The 23,717-nt window shown below is 43.5% G+C and overlaps 2 protein-coding genes across 4 annotated transcripts in view; one reads left to right on the top strand and one right to left on the bottom strand.

Moving 5' to 3' along the window:
- Crybg3 (crystallin beta-gamma domain containing 3) overlaps positions 1–2,618 on the top strand; it is a 105,701-nt gene extending 103,083 nt beyond the window's left edge. The window contains exon 22 of the mRNA XM_021184559.2: positions 988–2,618. Within this exon, the coding sequence (XP_021040218.1) occupies positions 988–1,076 (89 nt within the window). The 3' untranslated portion in view covers positions 1,077–2,618. The remainder of the gene's footprint in view (positions 1–987) is intronic.
- Positions 2,256–22,995, bottom strand: Riox2 (ribosomal oxygenase 2). 3 transcript variants are annotated; one of them, XM_021184561.1, is made up of 11 exons: positions 22,827–22,956; positions 19,626–19,774; positions 18,789–19,248; positions 15,371–15,490; positions 14,227–14,355; positions 11,538–11,641; positions 7,897–7,999; positions 6,928–7,099; positions 5,118–5,206; positions 3,414–3,503; positions 2,424–2,971 (listed from the first exon to the last, which is right to left on the bottom strand). In XM_021184561.1, the coding sequence occupies exons 3-11, from the start codon at positions 19,218–19,220 to the stop codon at positions 2,813–2,815; spliced, it is 1,398 nt and encodes a 465-aa protein (XP_021040220.1). In that variant the 5' UTR covers positions 19,221–19,248; positions 19,626–19,774; positions 22,827–22,956; the 3' UTR covers positions 2,424–2,812. The 3 variants fall into 3 exon arrangements, with proteins under 3 accessions (XP_021040219.1, XP_021040220.1, XP_021040221.1); XM_021184562.2 differs by lacking the exon at positions 22,827–22,956 and adding an exon at positions 21,869–22,165; XM_021184560.1 differs by lacking the exon at positions 19,626–19,774 and having other exon boundaries at positions 2,256–2,971; positions 22,827–22,995.
- Between the last annotated feature and the right edge of the window lie 722 nt (positions 22,996–23,717).

Here is a 23,717-nt window from a genome sequence, read left to right as displayed (position 1 = left end):
ACCAATATTATATGCCTCCGAGTGTAAGTTCCAAGCCCCCTCCTCCCAAGTAAAGAACATTCTTTTAGTCTGTGGAGATAGCTCAGTGGTTAAGAGCACTGGCTGCTCTTCCAGAGGAAGAGAGTTCAATTCCCACTACTCACATGGTAGCTCACAACTATTTGCAACTCCAAGGCCAGGGGATTGGTTACCCTCACATCAATGCACACTGAAAAATGTTCACTTGGCGGGGGAAAAGTTCTAAAAAGAAAATAATGAACTCTAAGAGTCATATAGCCAGCAACCAACAAAAAACCCAACAATAAAATCTAAATAGCTTTTCCTTCGTTAGAATAGTAAAAATTTGCCAGGCGTGGTGGTGCATACCTTTAATCCTACCACTCAGGAGGCAGAGGCAAGCGAATTTCTGAGTTCGAGGCCAGCCTGGTCTACAGAGTGAGTTCCAGGACAGCCAGGGCTATACAGAGAAACCCTGTCTCGGAAAACAAAAACAAAAACAAAAAAAGCAATAGTAAAAATTTCACTTGCAACCTTAATTTTCATGAACCGTTGGGATTCTAAATTTGAAGTACCAAAATCTACAAAATAAAGATGTCATCTGTTTCTTTTCCAAATTGCTGTGATCCTTAAAAAGCCCTCAGTTAAAATTGACGGCAGGAGCAATTAACCTTGTGTTTTAATATTACAAGGTCAGAGCTAGTATGGCTGTGGCTTTAGTTGGGTTAAGCACAACCCAACTGTTGCTGTAAGAAACAAAAACAGTACCTGGCAGTCACCTAGAGTTTATTTGGGAGACTGTTTTTGTATGGCATATTTCTTTGGGCATTATGCATTTAGTTTTAGTTTTTCAGTTTGACAAGAGGGTCCAATTTGAGGTGAATACTGGCTTTGTGGTTCAAACCCATTTTCCAACTGCTTTCAAATAATATATTAGTCTACTTAAACAGTGTGTTGAACAAATCATTTCTTCTGAAATTTCTATCTTAGGAGGAAACTATTATGACAAGACTCATGTCATTGTGAATCAGCCCCTGGAGGGGGAAGAGACCCAGAAGTGGGACATTGAAATCCTGTGAGAGAATCACAAAGGCACCTCCACCCACTCACGCCGTCCTGTGTGCATGGGAAGGAGGCCGCTGTGTTCACACTACTGCACCGCACTGCACCGCACACAGAAAGAACTTTCTCCCCAGCGGTGACGGCTCCATGGGAGAGCTAAAATATTCTCGCCAGTTCGGGAGTATCCTTGTGAAGAAAATGTATTCCTTCTTCTGATGGATCCAGTTGTAGTGACCAATTTCCTGAAACCTGTCTTTTCTCTCCTAAGCACTAACCATGAATTCTGTCCTTGATGGCGCTAAGCTATCTGGAAAGTGCAGTTACAAGCATTAGTTAGTGTCCTAGTGTCCTGCTCCATGCTTGTGTGAACGAGGCACAGGAAAACAAACTTCTACAGGCTGTCATGCTCCTGCAGGAAGATGAGTCATTTTCAGCACCACCTGAAGACTTATTTTAAAAAGCTTTCATATTAAACTGCTGCTGTATTAAACAGACCTTAGTTTCTATATAGAAACGTTGTAACTGAAACACCCGTAAGTATTTATATTCTTTAATTATCTGACCCACAAGGAGGGACCTCGGCTTCTTGAGGCAAAAGGCACTAGTAGTACTTAAAGTACTTTCTGTGGCGTGACCAACCTTTACTGTTTTTCTAACTACACATGTATGAACATCCTTGGAGTGTCCATCAACATGTCCTGCGGTGGTGACAATACTCAGTGCTAACCTTACATTTTACCCGACTTAAGGAGGAAAAGTAGTATAGGACTGAGTGACTTACGTGTAAGCGCTGACCGGCTCCCTGGAGTAAAGCACTCCACGCAAGTTCACATCAAGCAAACAGGGCTTCTACTTTGTCTGCTCAGTGACCTACAACCAAGTTTTCCTCCCATTTTAAACAATTACAGCTAAGCAAAACCAAGTTTAGAGGCACTACCATGACCTGCACAGGTACAGGTCAACAGCCTTCTCCCTCCTAAGATGGACTTAATTCAGATGGCCACTGCTTTCAGCCCCAATTTTGGCCAGAAAGAAAAAATACTTATTTTTACAGAAATTCTCCAGCAATATTTTTAAAAATACCAACTTGTATGCACTTTAGAATGTAAAATAACAGTGGATACTTAAGACTCAAAGAGCCACCACTACTTTGATTATTTTTTATATTGGTCTTTCCATGTATATACCGGCCTCTGTTTTTTTCCAATCTCTGGCTCTTCTGTCATCTTCCAAGCAGCATCTGAGAGCTCTGCACGGCCACAGATGCTGGGTACCTCTTATGGGTATGGCAGTATTACATGAAACATGTTTATTTTAATGGGGAAAGGGGTCATGTATGCTCAAAGATATGTATATTTTCATTGTAAAGAAAAAAAATCCAACTTTATTCCTAAGTTTTAATTGTTAGAAAGTATTTTTGGAGCCAAGGATGCTCTTTAAAGGAGTTATTTCTTCCAAAGAACCAAGACAAGCCAGGTTAATGACATAATTCTTTATGACATATGTACTGGAGTTGTGCCTTTTCTACAACACTGGATTAAATAAACTTGTCCGAAGTATCGTTTTATCAGAGTCTGGGATGCCTAATAATTTCCTGGTTTCGCTCTCCTGTCCACAGGACATGAACCAGCTTCTTCTCCCTGCTGCTCTAGGTAACCACGCCTCCACCCAGTGTACTAACCAGAGCACAAGCCCCCTCCTCGCTCACTGAAAGTATGTATAGAGAAAATAAACAATTCTCTGCATAAAGGCTCTAGAGTACTTGGATTAAAGACTCCGACCAGAGAGACAGTGCCAGGTTCTCCTTTTCTTCATCTGTGTCAAGTTTCAGGTCCTTAACACGAATTGGTAACCCGCACCAGATTTGCTTCAGAGCATCCACATGTGATAAAGGAAAGCGAAGACCGAAAATCTGAAGGAGGAGACATTGTTTAGTACAAAAATAAAGTCACTTCGTGGATTTTGCACAAGCTTACACAATTCTCAATGTATGTATTTTTAATATCCTTCAGAAGTAGGAAACTTGTTTCAGAGAAACTACTTCAGCTGTAACTAGATGATTCACAAAAGTTATCAATTCCCACATAAAAGCTTAGACTCCCACAACCTTCTTTGAGTAAAGTTGTTGCAGAATGCTTGGCATTTATCACACTTTTCTATAAGGTCACAGCTATTGTGTCTTAAAGCTGCTATCAATACATCCTTCACAGTATTGACTGATGTAATTGTCCTATCAATCAAGTAAAATGGCAGGTCCACAATGCTTCTGTAAAGACACATGACCTTTCAGTCAAAAGTAAATGTCCCAGCCACAACCCAAACTACAGGAAAGACATTTTTCAGTTGGAACATACCTCGGATTCCTCCTCTTCTCCTATCATGTGCGTCTGTCTCACATTCTTCAGAGAATGATAGATGTAAACCATCTTTTGTTGAGCTTCATCCTTTAAAGAAAATATTAAATTATCAACAAAAATACTGCGGGCTTCAGTACTAGGAGGGTTAAAAACTATAACGCCAAGGAAAATCTTGTGGGGGAGTGTGAGGGAGAAAGCAGGCTCTGGTTGGCTCCGAACTGTCTATGTAGAGCAGGCTGGCCTTGAATTCATAGAAACCTGTCTGGGATGAAGGCACACAGCATCATACCTGGTGCCAATGAAAATCTTTAAAGCCTTGGTCATCAAATGAAATGCAATTATGTACAAAATACTCTGGGTCCAAAGTTACAATACAACTGTTGTAATAGAGACAAGCTAGCATGTTCAAGATTCTGATATGTCAGCTTATCTGTAACAGTCTTTTTGCTTGAATCATCTGCACTTTGTTCTATCAAAGTTTGACATTCCTAGAACAAACTAAAAAGTTATAAAGTGAAACCGTTGAGAAAAAGATGTGTTATTTACGAAAAATTCCATTTAAGTTTCAGTAGTAGATCACTACTCCCTGTGGTCTTCCAAAACATTATTCCTTGTCACCAACTAGCTAAATGCCTGAGCCAACATATGATGTCTCAGACTTTAGTGATTTTATTTCCATCATCCTTCTCTAGGCTTCACCCTGACTGCTACAGCCTGGCCTTTTGCAGCCCCTCAATGCTTAGGAATTACTACATAAGTCCATAAGGCACAGAATAGTTCTCACAGACCGTGTTTAGGGCTTTAAAAAAAAAAGGAGCGGATCCATTTCAAACCAGATACAATTCATAATTTAATTTTCTTTTTAAATAAAAAACAAAACAAAACCAACTTTTTTATGTATGAGTACACTGTCACTGTCTTCAGACACACTAGAGGAGGGCATGTGATTCCATTATAGATGGTGTGAGCCACCATGTGGTTGCTGGGAATTGAACTCAGGACCTCCTGAAGAGCAATCAGTGCTCTTAACCATTGAGCCATCTCTCCAGCCTGAATTTTATTTTCTTAAACATAAAGCCCCAAATCCTTTTTAATGTATATGGGTGTTTCCCTGCATGTATGTCTGCACGTCACCTACACATCTGGAACCCAGACGACAGGAGAGGACATCAGATATCTTGGAATTTAGAGGCCAGAAGAGGACATCAAATGCCCTGGAACTGGAGTTACGGACAGTTGTGAGCTGCCACGTGAGTGCTGAGAATCGAACCTGGGTCCTCTGGAGAGAAGCAAGTGCTCTTAACTACTGATTCATCTCTCTAGTCACAGAAATTTACAATTTTACAAGGCTTTCCTACCAGCCAGTTTGGAGAATCAATGCATAAGAAGGGCAAATTACAGGGCATAGATTATTTTCTGTTCTCTATGATTTCTACTATAGAATGTAAGCTAGATCTTTGCAGTATAGACAATGACAGGGACTGGGACAGGGAAACTCAAACAGGGTCTTCAGTTCATGAAGAGCAATATAGCCTGCAGTAGATAGGAAGCAAAGATCAGATGCATACACAAGAAGAGGATTCTGAGGATAAAGGCAGGCATTGCATCAGGAACTGTCAGCCAGGCTTGACCTCACTGGAGTAACCTGAGGTTCATGGAAATAGTGTGACTAGAGGAAATCTCTTCCCCCTGGATACTCACAAATGGATTCTTATCTGGCCCTACTGTGAGGACAGTGTGATCTTTGAACTGCAGTCTTATTATGTTGTCCAACCTTGGCAACTCTTTACCTAGAACAGAAAGCCAGCCATTAAAAAGGAAGCCAACATGTTCAAACTTGCTTGTGACCCATCTTTTAGCTCACACTCTCCCACATCTATCATGATGATTAAAAGTGCAGCTTGCACCTCCATGAGCCTCATTCTTATAGTGATGCAGGCATATCATTAGGTAAATAATAATGCAAGATAATAGTATCTTAGAGGGCTAAGTGTGGGGCTCAGTGGAGAACTTAACTAGCACTCCCAAGGCCTGCACTCGGACGCCAACACCACACACAGAGACCACATGAAACAGGTGTCAGTAATCCCATCTGTGGACGGAAAGAACTGTGCTGCTTCTGGAGGAAAGCAGGGCCTCGACTACATCTGGGCTCTGGAAGGAATGAGCTGTGTGACCATGGCACATAGTCCCTGTAAGTCAAACACCATGTCCTTTAAGACCCACCACAGAACTAAACAGTCTACTCTTTCTAAAGCGGACTTAGGAGAAACAAGCTGCCCTTATAAGGCCATCTGGGTGGGAAAGGATTAAGGAATCATAACCTTATTAACGATAGTAGCTAAACTAGGGAAACCAGTAGATAAACATCCTGGAACTAAGCCGGGATTTACTTAGCAAATTCTATCCTCCTAAAGATTAATATGTTACTGGTACAATACAGTACTCTGAACAGATGTAATCAAAATTAGACTCTCAACTTCCTTCAAAGACTCTATAATAAAAATGTATATGATATTACCATAAGTAGGGACTTTCTATATTTTAGTGGGTCTCACCTGGTGAGAGGTGAGACTTATCATGGGGAAAAGATTCTTGGTGAGACAAAGGGCTGGCTCTGTTAGCATTAAGTCTAAGGGCTCTTTTGAACACTGTGTAACAATATTACTATCAGTCAAGACCACCAAACATACTTGGGGTCTGAACTCAGGCAAAATCAAAAACAGTGTTCCTATCATCAGCGCCCCAACACACTTCTCCCCTGGTCCCTGAGTGAAGGTGCCATTTATCAGAGGTTAACTTCAGCCTCATACATCCTTCCCGCTCGTCGTGTAGTATCTACAAGAGACCCACCTACTTCCAGACAGCACCATTCCAGACCAAAGCTTTGCTTCCACGAGCCCTCTGGAAACTGAACTGTTGAGCTTAAGCCCACACCCTGTAAATTCTTTCTGTAATGCCCTTTTATGGAGATACTTTACAGTGTGCAGCTTTCCCACTGCAACAAGTCAAAATATCCAACTCTGAGTGTGAGTGTGTCCTTGGTGGCTTGTGCTGGACGCTGACAGTACCTATCACCTGAATTCCATCAGTCGAAGACAACCTATCACTCGTTACTCACTACGATTTGGGAGCCTCGTGCTATCTTTAATCATTCTCTTATTTTCCCTAGTGGTAACACACTTTAACATGCTTGCCTTAGTTCTAACAAGATTATGTCATAGTCAAGTTCTTCAGCATTTCTGGACATGATGAATAAAAGGTGACTCATAGCTACATTCTTCAGCTAAAATGAGTTCTTACTTCCTGTCAGCTGCAGGGCAAGCTCTCACAAATCACTTGGGAGGTTTCTGAGGACAGCATGTCTGCGAGACAACACACACTAAGGAGAGATGCTGTCCACCTGAAACCTGAAATGTTTCATGTGCTCCACTGGCTCCAAGTAGAGACCGGCCAGTAGAGCATCGAGTCTCCATAATCCCCAGGCCCCGGAGTAAAGAGCAAGCTCCACCTGGGTCTGTCGTCTCCGTTTCATTCCCCTCGAAGAAAGGAGGGAGTCTGTGCTTGATGAAGTCCTTCTTCATATCTGATGACAGCAGCTCTTCTCTGCCCTCGAGCTGGTCTGCAAGAGTCCTCAGAAAGCCACTCAACTTCCTTGTTACATCAGCTGGGGTTTCCACATTCTGGAAGCAAAGAAGTGAACCTTGACCAGATTGTTAGAGGCAGCTGCCCAGGTCACCGTTTTCACTGTAGTATCCTGAGCTTCAACCCAATACTGACATCCACTGACATAAACCATGCCATTCCATGGTGGGGAGGGACCACCTGGACCTTAAGACAAGGAAGCCTATTACATCCTTATAGGCAACATTTATCTTACATTGTCTATCATTTCTAGAAATATAAATAAAAACAGTAGCTAAAACAATTTTCAGAATTTTGCTTGGAAAAGTGGATCCTTGGAATTATAGTACTATCCAGGCTCTATCTTTGCAAAGTCAGTCAGTCACTCTCCTAAGGTGACCGACTGCCTTCCATAATAAAAGCAACATTTGTTCTACTCAGCCCAGTCAACTTACTGACTGGAAATGAGTCAAAGAGTATGCCTTTTCGAAATGCAGAAACCAGGAAATCCAGTGTGCACACCGAGCCCCAGGTGCCTCTTCAACCAGATGCCTGAGGCGTGCTCAAGAGAGATTTGTGGCCATGTTTATTTGTTCAGCTATCTATTTAGCCAATATCCCCAGTCTTACTGTGTGAAAATACACAAAACACTTTTGAACAACAGTCAAAGATGGACCACATGAATGGCCCTACATGAAGCCACCCTCCATTTGCTGTGTAAATCCTTCTGCCCAGCAGGCCAGCACAGCAGGCTAGCTTGCTTCATCTGGGAAGAAGGTCCTGGGCAGATTTGCCTCTCTGGTGTGTGACTTGCCACCTCCCTGGTGCTTGGCTTGCCACCTGCTTCTATTCTCACCAGGAGCATCCGCCGGGGCATTCCACTCCTTAATGTCACATCTTCCTTTGCAATGTCAAATACGAACCCCGAAATGGAATCCAAAAGGCAGTCTCCCCATGAACTACAACATGAAATAAGAAAATGAAAATAACCAACGTTGTTAATGAATCAACAAGATACGTAAATACCAATTACTACCCAAAACTGCAAACTGGGTTCACATTTCCCATATCTGAGCAATTCAGAAAATTAAACAGATTCTACCATAAAGAAGGAATTTGGAAGATCAAACTAAACACAGGCCTCTATAGGAGCAACTTTATAGGAAATTTCAACACTCAGTAATAAGTCCTACTAAAAACATCTTACAGACATTAAGTCCAACAGAAATTCATGTAGGATAACAGACAGATCCCTGTACCATATCCATACCTGAACAGCAATGTGACACATTTTACTCAGTAAGGGCAAAGATGATCCTCAGTAAATATACACTAGCGTCACTGCTTTAAAACAAAATGATTTTGTTTGTTTGTTTTTTTCGAGACAGGGTTTCTCTGTGTAGCCCTGGCTGTCCTGGAACTCACTCTATAGACCAGGCTGACCTCGAACTCAGAAATCCACCTGTCTCTGCCTCCCAAGTGCTGGGACTAAAGGTGTGTGCCACCACTGCCCGGCTACAAAACTGATTTTTAATAATGGTTTTACTGGCTTAGAGAGCAAGCCAGTGTCCAAGAATACTATCTAGAAGAAAAGTACCAGCGCTCAGTTAACTTCACCTCTTCTGAGGTAGCTCTGTCTCATTCCCTCCTCTGAGGCAGTTACAAGTGGCTCTTTCCCAACCGTGTACCAGTTTGAGTTAAGAAAAATAAAAACACTTTGTGGGGTTGCTTTCTTTAAACACTTCTTAACTTGTTTAAATTTCTCCCGTGTCACCAGCAGATTTCAAATTGAGGGCTCCATGCAAAATGGAAATAATGGAAATGGCAGTGTGACACTTTGTTTCCCACCCTAGAAGAATGGCAAAGGACGATGGAGGAGCCTCTTAAGACACTTTCCCCAGAGTATCCACTACTTGGGTGTCACACTGATGTGTGACTTAAAGCCACAGCTTTCTTCACTCTTGCCGATCATGGAGGATGGAAGCAGCTCTCTGGACAAGGGAAATGGCCTTTTGCAGGGTTTTAGGTGAAAGTCATATGGCAATAGATCACAGAGGAATTAGATGGCAGATAAACAAGTGTTCTTCCACGGGAAAGAATATTAATTTTGGGAGATTTGCTCTGACATTAGCAGGCCCTAGCTCTTCCAGAGGTGTTGAGAAGAGGCTGTACATTCCCTTACCACAGTGGGAGCCCAGGTTCAGAGCCCAGGAAGACCTCTGAGAGGTCTGGCTCTCAGATTTCATTCTTCCATTCTAGCTCCTGCATTTCCTATCCAAATCAGAGGCCAGACTAGGTACATGAGCCACAGTACCCACCCACAGCCCAGGCCAGCAACCCAGAACCTGGAAAACTCTTCCCTAGCCCCAGCTGACTGAAGAAAGATTGAATGAGACCCAGAGGCCTACCAGATCTTCATTTTAGGTTGGGAGCCGGACCAAGGCAGGTAATTAACAGCAGAAACAAAAGTGAATAAGGGTTAAGGTAAGGGGAAATGGATGGAATTGCTGATAGCAGGACACCTACAAGGTATAAAGGAAAAGGAGGAAGTGAAAATAACCAGGGTTGACAAGATGGATCAGTGAGTAATGGCAATTGCCAGGAATGTCTGTTTATGACCGCTGAAACCTACAGGTAAGAGAAAACACACACACACACACACACACACACACACACAGTTAGACAGAGACAGAGAGAAGGAGGGAGAGGCAGAGGAGGGAGGAGAAGGGTTTGGAGTGGTGAAAAGAACTTCTTGAGGACCTAGTTTTGGTTGTCAGTACGACCACACGGTAGTCCACAACTATCTGTAACTCCAGTTCCAAGGAATCCAACACTCTCATGTAGCCTCTGAGAGCACAGGCAGTGTGTACACACACAGCCAAGCACAGGCAGTGTACACACACAGCCAAGCACAGGCAGTGTACACACACAGCCAAGCACATGCAGTATGTACACACACTGCCAAACAATCCACAGAAAACAAAAGAAGGAAAATTAAAAGAAAAAAAAAAAAAGGAAACAAGATGGCAACAGATATAAAATTTAAAGAAAAACAGATTTAAGAAGGCAAAAATTCTACCATGGAAGCACCAATGTAACTACCAAGCAGAATTAACTGTGGACAGTAATGATACCAGAAGATACAGACAGACATTAGCAGGGCCAGCCTATGTAGTTGCTAAGACTCAGTTGCTTTGGCCTACAACTTTTTCAGTTCCTCTGACTCACTCCTACAATTGTCCCTACTCTTTCTGCATGTGTGTGAAAAAAAAAAAAGTATGTGTGTGTGTGTGTAAAATATCAGTGAGTGTGATGATATGCACATGACTGTGTGCCTGTTATGCTGAGGCCAGACACTTAATGTCCTCTATCACTCTCTGCTGTCCGTACTTCTTTGAGACAGTCCCTGAAGGTAGCCAAGGCCCAGTGACCCTCTTATCCCTGCTGTCCAACAGCACTGGAGCACACACAGCATCCCAAACTCCTGTTCTTTTACATGGATGCAGATATGCCAACCCACATCTTCATGCACAATAAGCACGTTTACCAGTGGGCCCCCTTTCTATTGCCCCCTGCTCATCTTGACACCTCAGATTTTCTGTTCTTTACCTCATCAGAGTGACTAGGTTCTTTGGAAACCAAAAACTTTCTGCCTTCCACTGTGTAGAAATGGTACTAACCCAGGCAGGATGTAGCTATAATCCCCAGTAAATCTGAACACGGGTGAGTTTCACAGAGCAGGCATGAGGAAGAAGAGATGCACTTACTAACTCATTTTACCATTTCCTGCTTTTTGGCAGGAGGGACTTGATGGTCCCTAGTCCTGGACTGCCTTCTATCCACCATGACTTTCTGATCCACCCCTACTTAATCAACCATTAAGACTTACTGAATGTATTTCATGTTTTCTCTGAGCCTATTCCTGATAGCCGAGCTGAGCTGAGCATATCGCTCTAAGCGCCAAGAGTCTCTGAAAACTTACTGTGCTAAACCCATAGCTACAGGTTTTCTCTTTGCTTTGCTGTTCCTCGCCTCTCCAAGGGACCCTCTATCTTCTATTTAGGCACTGTGAAGTATCCATGTGTGTGTGTGTGGGGGGGGGGGGAAGGGGCGCGGCAGGAAGGAGGAGATACCTACGAGGTTTAAAGAATATCCAGCCTCTCCAAGGGACCCTCTATCTTCTATTTAGGCACTGTGAAGTATCCATGTGTGTGTGTGTGTGTGTGTGTGTGTGTGTCTGTCTGTCTGTCTGTCTGTGTGTCTGTGTGTGTGTGGGGGGGGGGGAAGGGGCGCGGCAGGAAGGAGGAGATACCTACGAGGTTTAAAGAATATCCAGACAGGCCAATCACACATGGGGACACATCAAAGAAATATGGAGGGAGTCAGCACAGAGTAAGAGGTAGTAGATAAGCTCCTCAGGTCTATCCTGAATGTGGCTGCTTGGGGCCATATCTCAGAGCTGTCCTAAAACACTAGGTTAGGAAGCAAAGGCCTTACTTGTTCTGGTAGGTGCTAATAGTCAGGTGAATAGAGTAGGCCAGGCCTGAAGGAGTTTCTGCCTGATGAATGGTCCCTCTGGGGAAGTACAACAAATCTCCAGGCTAAAGGAAAAACAGAAGAGTTAAGTACATAGCACAGTCTCTTGTCTTTAAGAAGATAAACATGCTTTGAGTTTAAGTTCACCATTGTAGAAATCACTACACATCTCAGGGACAGTCTGTGTGCTGGACTCAGGTGGTGTCTTTATTTTCAGGGTGACACCAGATGTACCTGAAACTATCCTCACAGGACTGAGATGCAACAGTAACGCCCTGTTTCTGGGGTGGCTGATCCTCCCTCGGGTTAAGGTAGGGCTTTCAGTCACAGGACCAGTGCGGCTTGCTTAGCTGCCTGAGCCTTAGATGCTCATCACTAAAACGGGGCAAGAGCCCCAAAGGCTACTGCATTATTTAGAGGACTAAGGAAATGCTGTTTCCAAGTGTCGGTGCATGGGGTATGGTTTTGTTACAGGCACTGCCAGTCCTCATCTCTTGAGAATTTTCTTTACATCTCCCCGAGAGGATCTAGCATATCACTCCTAACCCATCCTCCTCAGAGCCTTTCTAAGCAAGGCATGCAGTGTAGAACACAGATTAATATATGTGTGTGTGTGTGTGTGTGTGTAGCGTAGTGTATTCTTAAGGCTTGCATGGCTTCTCATTTGCTGAATGACCCCAAAATGGCAGGACTTCAAGCAAATAAACATTTTTGACAATTAAACCCATTGGTTATCATTTTGGTGCTACCCTGAGTGAGGCCTTCACAGATACACTTCATTCATTCCACAGGAATCTGGATTAACTGCCCCCAAGTCCTTAGGGGGAAGACAAGGAGGCAGATTCTCCCCAGAAGAAATGAAGTTCTCCCAACAGTGAGGCCAACTAAAGATTTCTGATCCCTGGGACTATTACAAATTAAATCTGTGTTATTATAACAGTCACTGTGCTAACAAAACACTGACATCTCACCCAAAGAATCTGATCGTAAAGGAGCTATTAACATTATATTATATAATTATATTATAACATTATATGGTATATTTCAATCCCCAGACTGCAAAGTAAGTATCATGATCCCCCAATTTAGATAATTTTTTTGCTCAAGGGCACTGCAGTTAAAGTGACTTCAGCTTAATTGAACCCTAAATCTGTCACACCCCCCAGAAAAGTAAAAGGGCTTCTCTTCTGTACCCTGAAACCCACACTAGACCCACTACATAGGCTAGCACCAGAATGGAGGAAGGTTAATAAGGGCTTTGGAATTCTCATTGAAGCCCCCTATTCCTGCCTCAGCGTGTGGTGCTTTAAAAAAAAAAAAATGGCCCACATAGGCTCCTACGTCTGAATATTGGTTTCCAGTTGGTGGCTGTGCTTGGATTAGAAGGTGCACTCCTGCTGGAGGTATGTCGCTAGAGGCAGGCTTGAGGTTTTCAAAGCATTCTGCCAGCCCCAATCCACTCTGCCTGTTTGCAGGATGAGTGTGAACTCTCAGCTATTGCTGCCACCACACCTTCACTCCACCATCATGGACTCTAATTCTCTGAAATCACAAGCCCAACTAAGTGCTTTTTCTTATAAATTACCTTGATTATGGTATTTTATCCCAAGTCCATTTGAAGGGGCCTACCGAGTAATCTTTGGTTTACAGGTCCCACAACAGAGTAGAATTGAGCAGTACATTAGCAATGCACTTTGCATGGGTACAGTTGTCATACATTAAACTAACCATACACTTAGCAAACCAGAATGTTAAGCAATGAGCTATAAAGCAAACATAAAACCATCATTATTTATTTAGGCTTCCTATAATAAAGGCATCCACTCAAAGCAAGTGAAGCTGTTTCCTCCTGGCTATTGACAGACAAATCTTAAAATCAATAAGGAGATACAGGCAGAGAATATGAATTAGGCCTGGTATACCCTCAAGATGCAAGAAATATGAGAAGATAGCCACACAAAATAGTTCCAACATAAGAATCTTTGAAATGGCCGGGCAGTGGTGGCACACGCCTTTAATCCCAGCACTTGGGAGGCAGAGGCAGGCGGATTTCTGAGTTCGAGGCCAGCCTGGTCTACAAAATGAGTTCCAGGACAGCCAGGGCTATACAGAGAAACCCTGTCTCGAAAAAAACAAAAAAAAAAAAAAAAAAGAATCTTTGAAAATGGTCTAATTTGATCATTTATATTGCCACTGAAGAAATGTATGCTTTCTAAGCCAGGGCATGAAGCTTATCTATGAAGCTCTTCCTGTCTCTCCACATCCTTTTCCCAAGAGCATCTCCTGCCTGGCTCTGGTATGTTCCCATCCAAAGTAACTGCATCAAGATGCTGGGGAAACAATGTATGGTTAAGCTACTCGGCTGCCTTGAGGAGGAGCCCGAGAGCACTTTGCTAGCTCCTTGAGGGTAGGAACTACACTATCAGGAAGAAAACGGGTGGTACTGAAACTTCTACCAAGAGAAGGCAGGCATCACTGTGCTCTGCTTACGCGCTGACTACTGACTTAAATATGGAGAAATAGGCCAAGGCCAACCCATCCACAATGATTCTAGAGAAGTTGGTGATTCGTTGAATTACATTTATTTCTGCTGACCTGAGTCATACATGGAGACGTGCTTTTTAGAAAATGAGTGGAAGACTGCCCATACCTTCAGCAGGAAGTCATGTGTCGGTGTGCCGATCCGGTCCTCAGATTCCACACTGTACTCGTGTGCCAGGGGCACAGTTGGGGAGTACAGGCGCCAGTGTTTCGTTCCCTCCAGCTGCAGGATAAAAACCTACAGGAGGCCAAAGACCAGAGAGCATCAGAAAGTTCCCTGACAAGCTGGGAGCTTCTAGGACAGACACCAGCAATGCATGCATGCCCCTCACAGAGCTAAGCTGCCACTCCTAGTCTTTTTGAAACAGGTAATCAGGAATCCTGGTGTTGGACATTCATTCTTGTCCCTTTCTCAGACTTGGCTGGGCTCTTTTATATTCCACTAGTCCCTACATCTTCCATCACCTAGGCATTTGAAAGCCATAATCTCTGATAGAGAAATCTGATACAAGTAAACGCCCCAAAGCTTAAATATTACAATAAACACTACAGTTTTCTTTTTTGTTATTTTAAGTTTTCATTTGGCTAAAAGTATCTTAATAGTCTATTAAGAATATTTAAGAAACACTTGTGGACAATGTATGTATCTCAAATAGTTCTCAGAGGAATGAAAAGGGACTTCTGTTATACCTATGTTCACACCTTGTATGAGTATAAAAATAAAACTACAAAATATTCAAGCCAATGAGTTAACTTGTTGGAAGCCACATAAGAATGAAATCAACCCTTGTAAACGTGCCAGGAATTAAGTGGAAACAGGACCTCCATTCAAGCTACACCAAGACTTTGTGAACTCGGGAAGAATATACATATTGTTGGGAGCCACTGAAAATGGACAGTGAAAGAAATGTAAGATTTGTGATCTCACCTCACTTTATTGTTTTTAAAAAAGTCGATTATTCTTTTTTAAGTGTTAAAAAATCAAAAACAAAAACAAATAAACAAAAAACCCTATTTCTAAAGATTGTGTGAGTCTTTCATCAGCAATACTCATGCTTTGAGAAGGAGCAGGAAGCTAGTCTGCAGGCATCGCAACATGGAGACTCGGTCAGGATCTTCAGGAGGGACCAGAAGAACAGCCATGGTGGCCTGGTCTAAGAGTGCCTGAGAGTGATGAAGACAGCCCAGATAACTGAACAAGTCTGGCCTCAGCAGCCTGTTCTTTCCAGCCTGGACAACGAAGTTCCTCTTACCTCAACATCATCGTAATGTGGAGGGAGGCCCTGAGATCCTGCAGGAGTCATGTACACATTCGAGCCTACTAAGGACCCAAAGTAACATTCCAGCTTTTCCTGGATCCGCCAGAGCTCATCCTTTGACAAAGAAAAAAGGGAATAGCAAATAAGAAAGTAAACTCAATTAGGACGTCTCTGCTGTACAATCATTATGGGGCAGGCAGCTAAACAGTACACGTCTCCTCAGCAATCTCTGCAGTGTGCACACTCTGTGTAATCTAACAGATGTGAGCAGGTAGATGGAAAACTACAAGAAACAAGCAATTTATACCTTTAAAGTTTGCCTTCACTTTGGGGTAGAGGACGGACTGCAGAAATTCAAGAGACTAATTTGGAAGCTATGATTAAGCTGCACAAACAAGGGATGGACACAGTGGCAGGGACAAGAGAAAAGGTGGAGTGGAGGCACACTGTGGAATTGGAGAGGGCTCTGCAATAGAGGAGGAGAAGAGACACAAGCTGCTGCCTGACTTGATCCGTGATCTGCGACTTGCATTTACTGAGCTGGGAAAAGCCTATGGAAAAGGAAGTTTTCCCGGGCTGGCCAGTGCTCAGCCAGTGAAGTATCTGCCACACAGATACAAAGAGCGGAGCTTGAATTCCCAGCACCCACTCTGCGTGCCTCTAACTCCAGCTCTAGGAGGCAGAGACAGTCTAGCCTAAGCAGGGAGCTCCAGCTTCAGTGACAGGTCCTGCCATCAAAAACAGAGCAATGGAAAGAGATGGAGAGAAATAGTCTCTGGCCTTTACATGTCCCCCACTACCACCACCACCACACACACCGGCATGCACCTACATGCTCCACCTATATCCACAGGCGCACACATTTTTCATGAGGACAAAAAGTGTTCAAGCTGGAAATGTTAATCTTGGGATGCTATGATTTCCTAGGGCGGTTTTCTGAAGTCAGTTTGAGGCTCTAAAGAAAGTAAGGGCAGGAATTTACACCTGGGATCTCCTGACAAATAAGTATTTAAAGCTAGAGGAGCAGAAATGACAACCTGGGAAGGGCACAGAGGTCTGAGAACAAGTTGAGTGAGACTCCCTCGAGTGACTGACTCATCAGCTACAAGGCTGAGAGCGATCAGTTACCAGAGTCAGGTAGGAGGAAGTCACAAGTGGGCCTTGGAGATAACAGCATATTCTACCTTCTAGTGCTTACCCCGATAACTGAATACCCTCATTAGCAATCCTGTCTCACAGGGTGGGAAAGATCATTAACACCAGTCTATAAGTGTGGAAACTGAAGAGGAAAAGGGCACAACCATTAACTGAGCCAAGATTCCAATCTGGGGAGTCCAGCTCCAGAACCCATCCCCTCAAAACAAGTCACCTACTGTGGTGGTATGAATGGAATGGCCTCCATAAGCTCATACTGGAGTGGCACCCTTGCGGGTGGGCTAAGAGGTCTCAGATGTTCAACCCAGGCCTAGTGTCACTCCCTCTTCTGCTGCCTGCGGATCTAGATATAGAACTTTCCAACTACCTCTCTAGCACCATGTCTGCCTGCACACTGCCATGCTTCTCACCATGACCAACACTGATTAAACCCCTAAACTGTAAGCCAGGCTCAATGAAATGTCTTCCTTTATAAGAGTTCCCGTGGTAATGGTGTCTCTCCACAGCAATAGAAGCTACCTACTCTAAACAGATTAACGAGACTAAAGCTTTAATACAAATAAATACACAGTGACTGACATACTGGCGGTATAGTACAAACATTAGGTTTGCTGAGAACACGGATGAACAAGGCTTGAGAGTCAGTTCTACCACTGGACTGTAAGGAATCTAGTATTGAGAATAGCAAGTGGGGAAAAATGGGTCAACACGGAAAAAGCTTTGAGACACATCTTTATGAATGAAGAGCACTGGGTTTCCCTATTTATAGATCTGAGGTCCTTCTTAGCACAGGAAACATAATTTAATAGCCTCTGAGTAGTTCTAAGAGTTAGCAGAGCTCCCCAAGAGCCTAATTTATTTTGGAGAAAGGCCACAGGATGCCGGGCAGGGGTGCCACACGCCTTTAATCCCAGCACTTGGGAGGAAGAGGCAGGCGGATTTGAGTTCAAGTCCAGCTTGGTCTACAGAGATAAGTTCCAGGACAGCCAGGGTTACACAGAGAAACCCTGTCTTAAAAAAACAAAACAAAACAAAAAGCCAAAGGCTACAGGGCCTGGCTCTCTATTCTTAATATCTGGTACCACTGGGAAGCCAGGCCTTGGTTCTTGTTCTCTGGTGTCCCAAGAAATCATTTAGGAATGTATAGGTAACTTTATGGCTCCCAATATTGCTAAGAGGATTAAAAAAAAGGCACTGGCATGTAACTGACAAACATGTCTATTTTCTTCTTAAGGATTACCCAAAATGCTACAGTTCTGTAGCTTTCTCATTTATCTTGGCTCTCTGGTCTTTGCATCTTCAAACTGTGACCTATTAACAAACCATATGGAGTCCAAACATGTTGGATGAAATTGCAGTTACAAGTTCAGTGACTGTGCCTGCTTTATTGAGAAGAGCATGCTATCTTCACGGATGATGGCCACCCAGGAGCTATTCCAGGACTTACCCCCTCAATGTCACAAGTTCTGTTATTAATATGTTAACATGTCTTTTTTGGATATCTGATGAATCACCTAGTCACAGCCCTGAAGCTACCTACCACTTGGAGAGATGTAGGCAAGAAGGGAAGATAACCTCAAGTATCACCTGGGTGCTACCACGTACCTTAACGCACAGCAACAGGACAGCACAGAGATCCTTACCATACACAAAACTTAGTCAGCCCACCAAAGGTACAAAGGCTAGAAACTTGAGTCTGGCTTTTATAGCTCTGATACTTACAAATCTGGCTATGATTGCTACAGATTCAAAACATCTAAACAGGTACTGGGGAGATGGCCTAGTGGGTAAGAAGAATACCTGCTGGGCAAGCAGAAGGACCTGAGGTTATGTCCTTAGTACCCACATAAAAGCTGATGTGGCAAAATATGTCTGTAATGTTAGTACTGGGAAATAGGCATGTGGGACAGTTGGATCCCGAGAGCTCACTGACTACCCTAGCTAAATAAATGGTTAGTTCCAGGTTCAGTGGGAGACCCTGATTACAAAATATAAGACTGAAAGTAACATAGGCAGACAGACAACATCTTTTTCTGTCCTCCACACATGCCTGCATGTGTGAGCACACCACACCACACGCCCTTGGGAGAAATAACAAGATTCTCCCAAGTTCAAATGTATTTAAAGACCAAATGCACGATATGTGTTCTCATCACAATGATCTCCATCATCAAATCAGACATTCAATCTTAAACTGACGTGTGCCCAAACACTGCTTTCATATGTCTGAGAATTCTGCCATAGGGAAATCCATTACCTTATATCTCTGTGGTTGGTGAAACTGAATTGTTGCCCTCTTCTGATCAAAATCTTTTCTCAGCTGAAGAAAATGTGCTCTGCCATCCTTATTTAAAACCTTCTTCTTCCCACTGATGCTCCGGCAGACATTCACATCTCTTCCATAGTACACCCCTTTCTTGCAGAGGCTCTTCAGATCTGAGAGGCTGAACAGAGACTGGTAATATTTGGCCAGTACAGGGTCATCCCTCTGAATGAGAAGGGGCTTTTGTTCCCAGAATTCCTTGAAAAAAGTCTCTACTTTGATGGGTGAGATTAAACTTTCAAAGAAACTACTGGGGCTGTCAAAGTTTAATACAGAAAGCGTATCAGGCAGCTCCTCCTTCACCCGCTTGCAAGGAACAGACTCTTCTCCGTTCTCATCCCCTGTGGGCTGCACTTTCTTTGGCATTGTTCTCGAGTAGGGAGGAAATGCAAACCTAGGAAAAGAATAAGACACTGTCAGGTTTGCAGGATTGCACACACACCAAGCATGACTGAGACCATTATGCCTCTTTGAAAATTCCACATCAGCCAGGACTACATCCTCCAGGATGTGACACCCTTAAGCCAGTGTTATGTATTCCAAGATGATTCAACCTTAAATACTGAGTGCAGTCTGTACATTCATCTAAAGGACTACACAACTATCTTATGGCTACAAGCACTAAGTTCTGAAAATCAGTCTTAATTTGGAGACTTGATGATCCCAAATTAAACCATTTCTCTCAGCAGTTCTTATTCAAAGGGGAAGCCTATGGCTACTGAAAATGGCAAAGGCAAAACTCCTGAATTTGGCTGCAATCAGCACCAGTACCTGAATCCAAAGGGATGTACTCTCTGTGGTACAACCAACTGATAGAGAATCAGGAACAGCTGTCTGCTGCCCGGTGCTGCTCACCACAGCACAGAAAACCTTCCCACACAGAATCCAATGTGCCCTGGGCCAGTGGCGTCACCTGGTGGCTGGAATGAGATGACAAACAAAGCTTGAGAACTGTCACTATCAGGGAACACCCCCTCTGCCCATTGAAAAAAAGTAATTAAAGGCTTTAAAAAGGAAAGTTAAAATCGGCTATATGGCAGATCTTCAAAAAAGATCTAACTTTTTAACTGGAACAAGGGATCAATCACCAACATCATTAGCCTCTAACACAGCACTTCTCCAATTTAACATGCATAGAAGACACAGGGGCATCAGGTGAACCAGATACCCATAGTAACAACACTGCTGGTCTGTGGCACACATCTGGGTAGCAAGAGGACCAACATTCCCAAACACCCACAAACTATAAACCCTGACACTTATATAGGTTTCCCTCATGTAGGTTCAAGAACTGTAATTCAAAATATACAAATATTCACTATGGAGTTAACTTCTGGCATATTGGTGCTCAGAAGTCAGATTTTATACATTTGGATTAGGGATGTTCAAACTGTATAACTTCTCTTTTTTCTTTCTTATTCTGAGAAGAGGTTCTGTTCTTCTGATTCCTAACAAACACTCTGTTGCCAAAGAAGGCTGAGAATCACAGTGCTTATAAAATATCACATTTTTGTCAACGTCAATAACTTAAAATGCTATGACTTTCTACTGTGTTGAGTTACCAAGATTGCAAGAAAGCTGTCTTTCCTTTTCATCAAATGTGGAGCATTCTGGCAGCACTGTGAACTGAACCCAGATACAAACTCATCAAATTAGAAAGTGGGAACTGAACAAATAATTAGTTGCTTTTTAAAGGCTGTTTTAAACATTAGTTGTTGTAAATCATTCTAGGACTTCCCAGAGCAGAATACTTCTTTTGTTCAGCTTACTTTCTTTATAGAACATCAGGTCCACCAGCCCAGAGGTGGTTCCACACATCAAACACTAAGCAAATGTCTTATAGTAACTGGATCTTATGGGGGCATTTTCTCAGTTGAGGCTCCCTGCTCTCAGGTAACTCTAGCTTGTGTCAACTTGACATAAGACTAGCTAGCCAGAACAGGTACCTTCCAAAGTAAGGCACACATCTCTTACCCTCTTATATTTAAGGTACACATCTCATACCCTCACGATTGCTCTGTCTGATGAGAGGAAAACACAAGTGAAAGGCTTGTTTCCTTAAGAATAACCTGAGAGTGAAATCGTACATTCACCAGAAGGTGTGGCTAAAGTGCCCCAAATACTTAAGCAAGAATAAAACCACTTAAGGATTTTCCCCACCTACAATCACCAACAAGTCAACCCCAAGACTACAGAACTTACCTTGCCTACGATTACACCATCTATTCTTCCCCTAGGCTAACAAAATTTATCTGAGCCTCAGTTAATTGGAAACTAACTCAGATACATTCTGTTTTCCTTACACCACTCATTTTTTTATAGCCTTTGGAGGATGGAGCAGAGTAGACACACAGCTACCAAACCAGGCCTATCTCCAAAAATCCCAAACTGTACCACCATTTCACATGCACAAGACACACAAGACATTCCTTTATTTCAAGAAACACAGGAAATTAAACAAGAGACTGCTTTATCCATAATAGTGCAGCACCTGCCTGTAAGGCCCATGGAGATCCCAGATAGAAACAAGAATATTTCTTTCTATAGACCTGGGGTTGCAGTAAGTTGATTTAAAAACACTTAAACAATTCCAAAAGAGTCTCAGTTTATACACTGGTAATTGCTGTATCGCTGATAAGTTCAACCCGAAAATTAATGTTGGCACTCTTACTATAGTTGACAAACTTAAGAATCTACATTTAAGGGCAACCTAATTTTCCCATGGTAAAATTTAATGACAAGAAGCCACAGAGTGTCTTAAGGGATAGCTACCTCTACCTTGCCCAAACCTAGCCAAGTATGGCACAAGACAGTCAAGTCAGAATTTTTCTTCACTTTTTCTTCTTAGCAAGTTCTCAAAAGCCTTACTCACTAGCTCCCAAAACAAACAAACAACCCCCCCCCCCAAAAAAAAACCCATGACCACCACCACTTGTGAAAGACAGGAGGAGGAGGTGGCTTGCACAATTAAGGACTATTATTCTGTACAAGTAACCATAGATATCAATACTCACTAGCAGCCCTGGCGGGGACATCTCTCCATGGTAGCAGTATTTTACCAGCAAAGCGTGGTACACGCTAATGTCTAGATGCACATCAAGCCTAGTGGAGTACCACGTCTGATGCTGGAGGCAGAAATCTACATTCACAGAAGTCCTTAATGAACGAATTGTAGGCCCACTAACCTAGAGAAGACTTGATTGAACTTAGCTCAATTAATCACACCTGACAGTAGTTATATACCATGGGCCTGAGAGATGACTCAGGCGGTAAAGACACCTGCTGGCCCACCCTGTCCACCTAGTTTAATCTCTGAGACCCACATAGTGGAAGGAAAGGATTCCCTCAAAGTGTCCACCAACCTCCACCGGTACATCATAAGGCTGTGTGCATCCACACATAAAATAAATAAAGTGGTGAAATAATTTTAAATTATATATTGCTTGTAAGAAAATCACCAGGCTAACTGAAAGCAATTGTCTTCAGCTCCCAGAAAAGTTTTCATTAATTCAGAGATGTCTCACTGAATGGCAGTTATGTTTTTGCAGCTTTATATAAACAGAATACGAATTATGTGTATTCGGGGGGGGGGGGCATGAGGTCGCGAAAGATGCAGCCCAAAAGTTCAGAGGCATCCAGGTATTAAAAAGGAGCTGGTGAAACCCAACTCCCGGCGCCGGAAGTTCACATCATGACCGCTGGTAGACTTCCTGAAACCTGTTTAGTCACTTGTTGGACATCCTGGAGGCAGGCAGGCAGGCAGTCTTCCTCACGTTGAGATAAAAAGGCAACCTACACTCCAAGTACCGAGCTGGGCGACAGTCCCCGCGCCCCTCCTCAGTCCGCCGACCGCGGTCCCCGCCCCTCCCCGTCTGCGCGCGCAGCCTGGCTCTAGCTCGCCGGCGGGTGCCGCCCGCCACCAGGCTGGCGGTGCACGTGGCCAGGTCCCCAGCCTTCAGCCACCCAGCTCACCAGTTAGGCCCCAGCCCTCCAGAGCTGCACTTCTCAGCCCGACCCGCGTCCCACGCGCTGCACCCGTACGGCCTGTTGCGTGTCTTCCGCAAGTTGACCCAGCTAAGGCATGGAAGGGCAGGACGGCGTGGTCACGTCCAGGGCGTGCTCCTGAGACGCGGCCCCGCCCCCGAGACGTGGCTCCGCCCCGGACTTCAGGCCCCGCCCCCGGACCGCATCCCTGCTCTTGCCTACAGCTACAGGCCTTCCCCTGCTCTGGCCTATGAACCTAAAGATCACAGAACGTGAATGTGCTTTTTATAGTTGCTACCTCCAAATCTGAAGTTAGAGGGAAATCTATAAATTTGGACAGTTCCCTTTATTAACACACACATATAAAAACATGCTTCTTGAGAGAGTGCTTGTACTCCGTTGGTCCTCAAAAGATCCAAATTGTTTATCATTGCATACGGCTTTAATATGTATACGATTGTTACTAACTTAACAATTTTAGTACCAACCATTTTGTTTAGACTTCATATATCTTCATTCCAATGCTTTTAAGTTTTTCTTTATTTTAATGTCTCAAAACTATAATGTCTCAAAACTATAATGTCTCAGATATATCAGCCTATGGGAGCCACTACTCCCTTTTAAACCATCACAATGCCTGAAAATAAGTCTTAGTGCCAAAGTGTTTTGTATACAAGCATGTTTTTACGCAGCTAGTTATTTATTAGGTAATGGAGTAGCAACTGAGTATCCTCAAAGCATTGGGGTCTACAGAGGGGCAAAAGAGGAACAGTCAATAAATCATATGTTGTGGTCTCCCTTCCCCCCAGCTTGGAACCTGCCTGCTCTAGGGTGGAGCTACCGGCTCATTCGTCCTGCCACGCCCACTGCTGGAACCTG

The sequence above is a fragment of the Mus caroli genome, chromosome 16 (assembly GCF_900094665.2).
Source record: "Mus caroli chromosome 16, CAROLI_EIJ_v1.1, whole genome shotgun sequence".
In the NCBI taxonomy this organism is placed as follows: Eukaryota; Metazoa; Chordata; class Mammalia; order Rodentia; family Muridae; genus Mus; species Mus caroli.
This window is presented reverse-complemented; position numbering and strand designations above follow the sequence as displayed.

What these genes read in the sequence shown, in the direction of transcription:
- Riox2 (XM_021184560.1), bottom strand. Translation starts at nt 19,220, where the DNA reads ATGCCAAAGAAAGTGCAGCCCACAGGGGATGAGAACGGAGAAGAGTCT. An exon ending in ACCAACCACAGAGATATAAG is followed by an intron (nt 15,491 to 18,788) that starts GTAATGGATTTC and finishes TCTTTGTCAAAG; the next exon opens with GATGAGCTCTGGCGGATCCA. An exon ending in TGCCCCGGCGGATGCTCCTG is followed by an intron (nt 7,100 to 7,896) that starts GTGAGAATAGAA and finishes CTTTGCTTCCAG; the next exon opens with AATGTGGAAACCCCAGCTGA.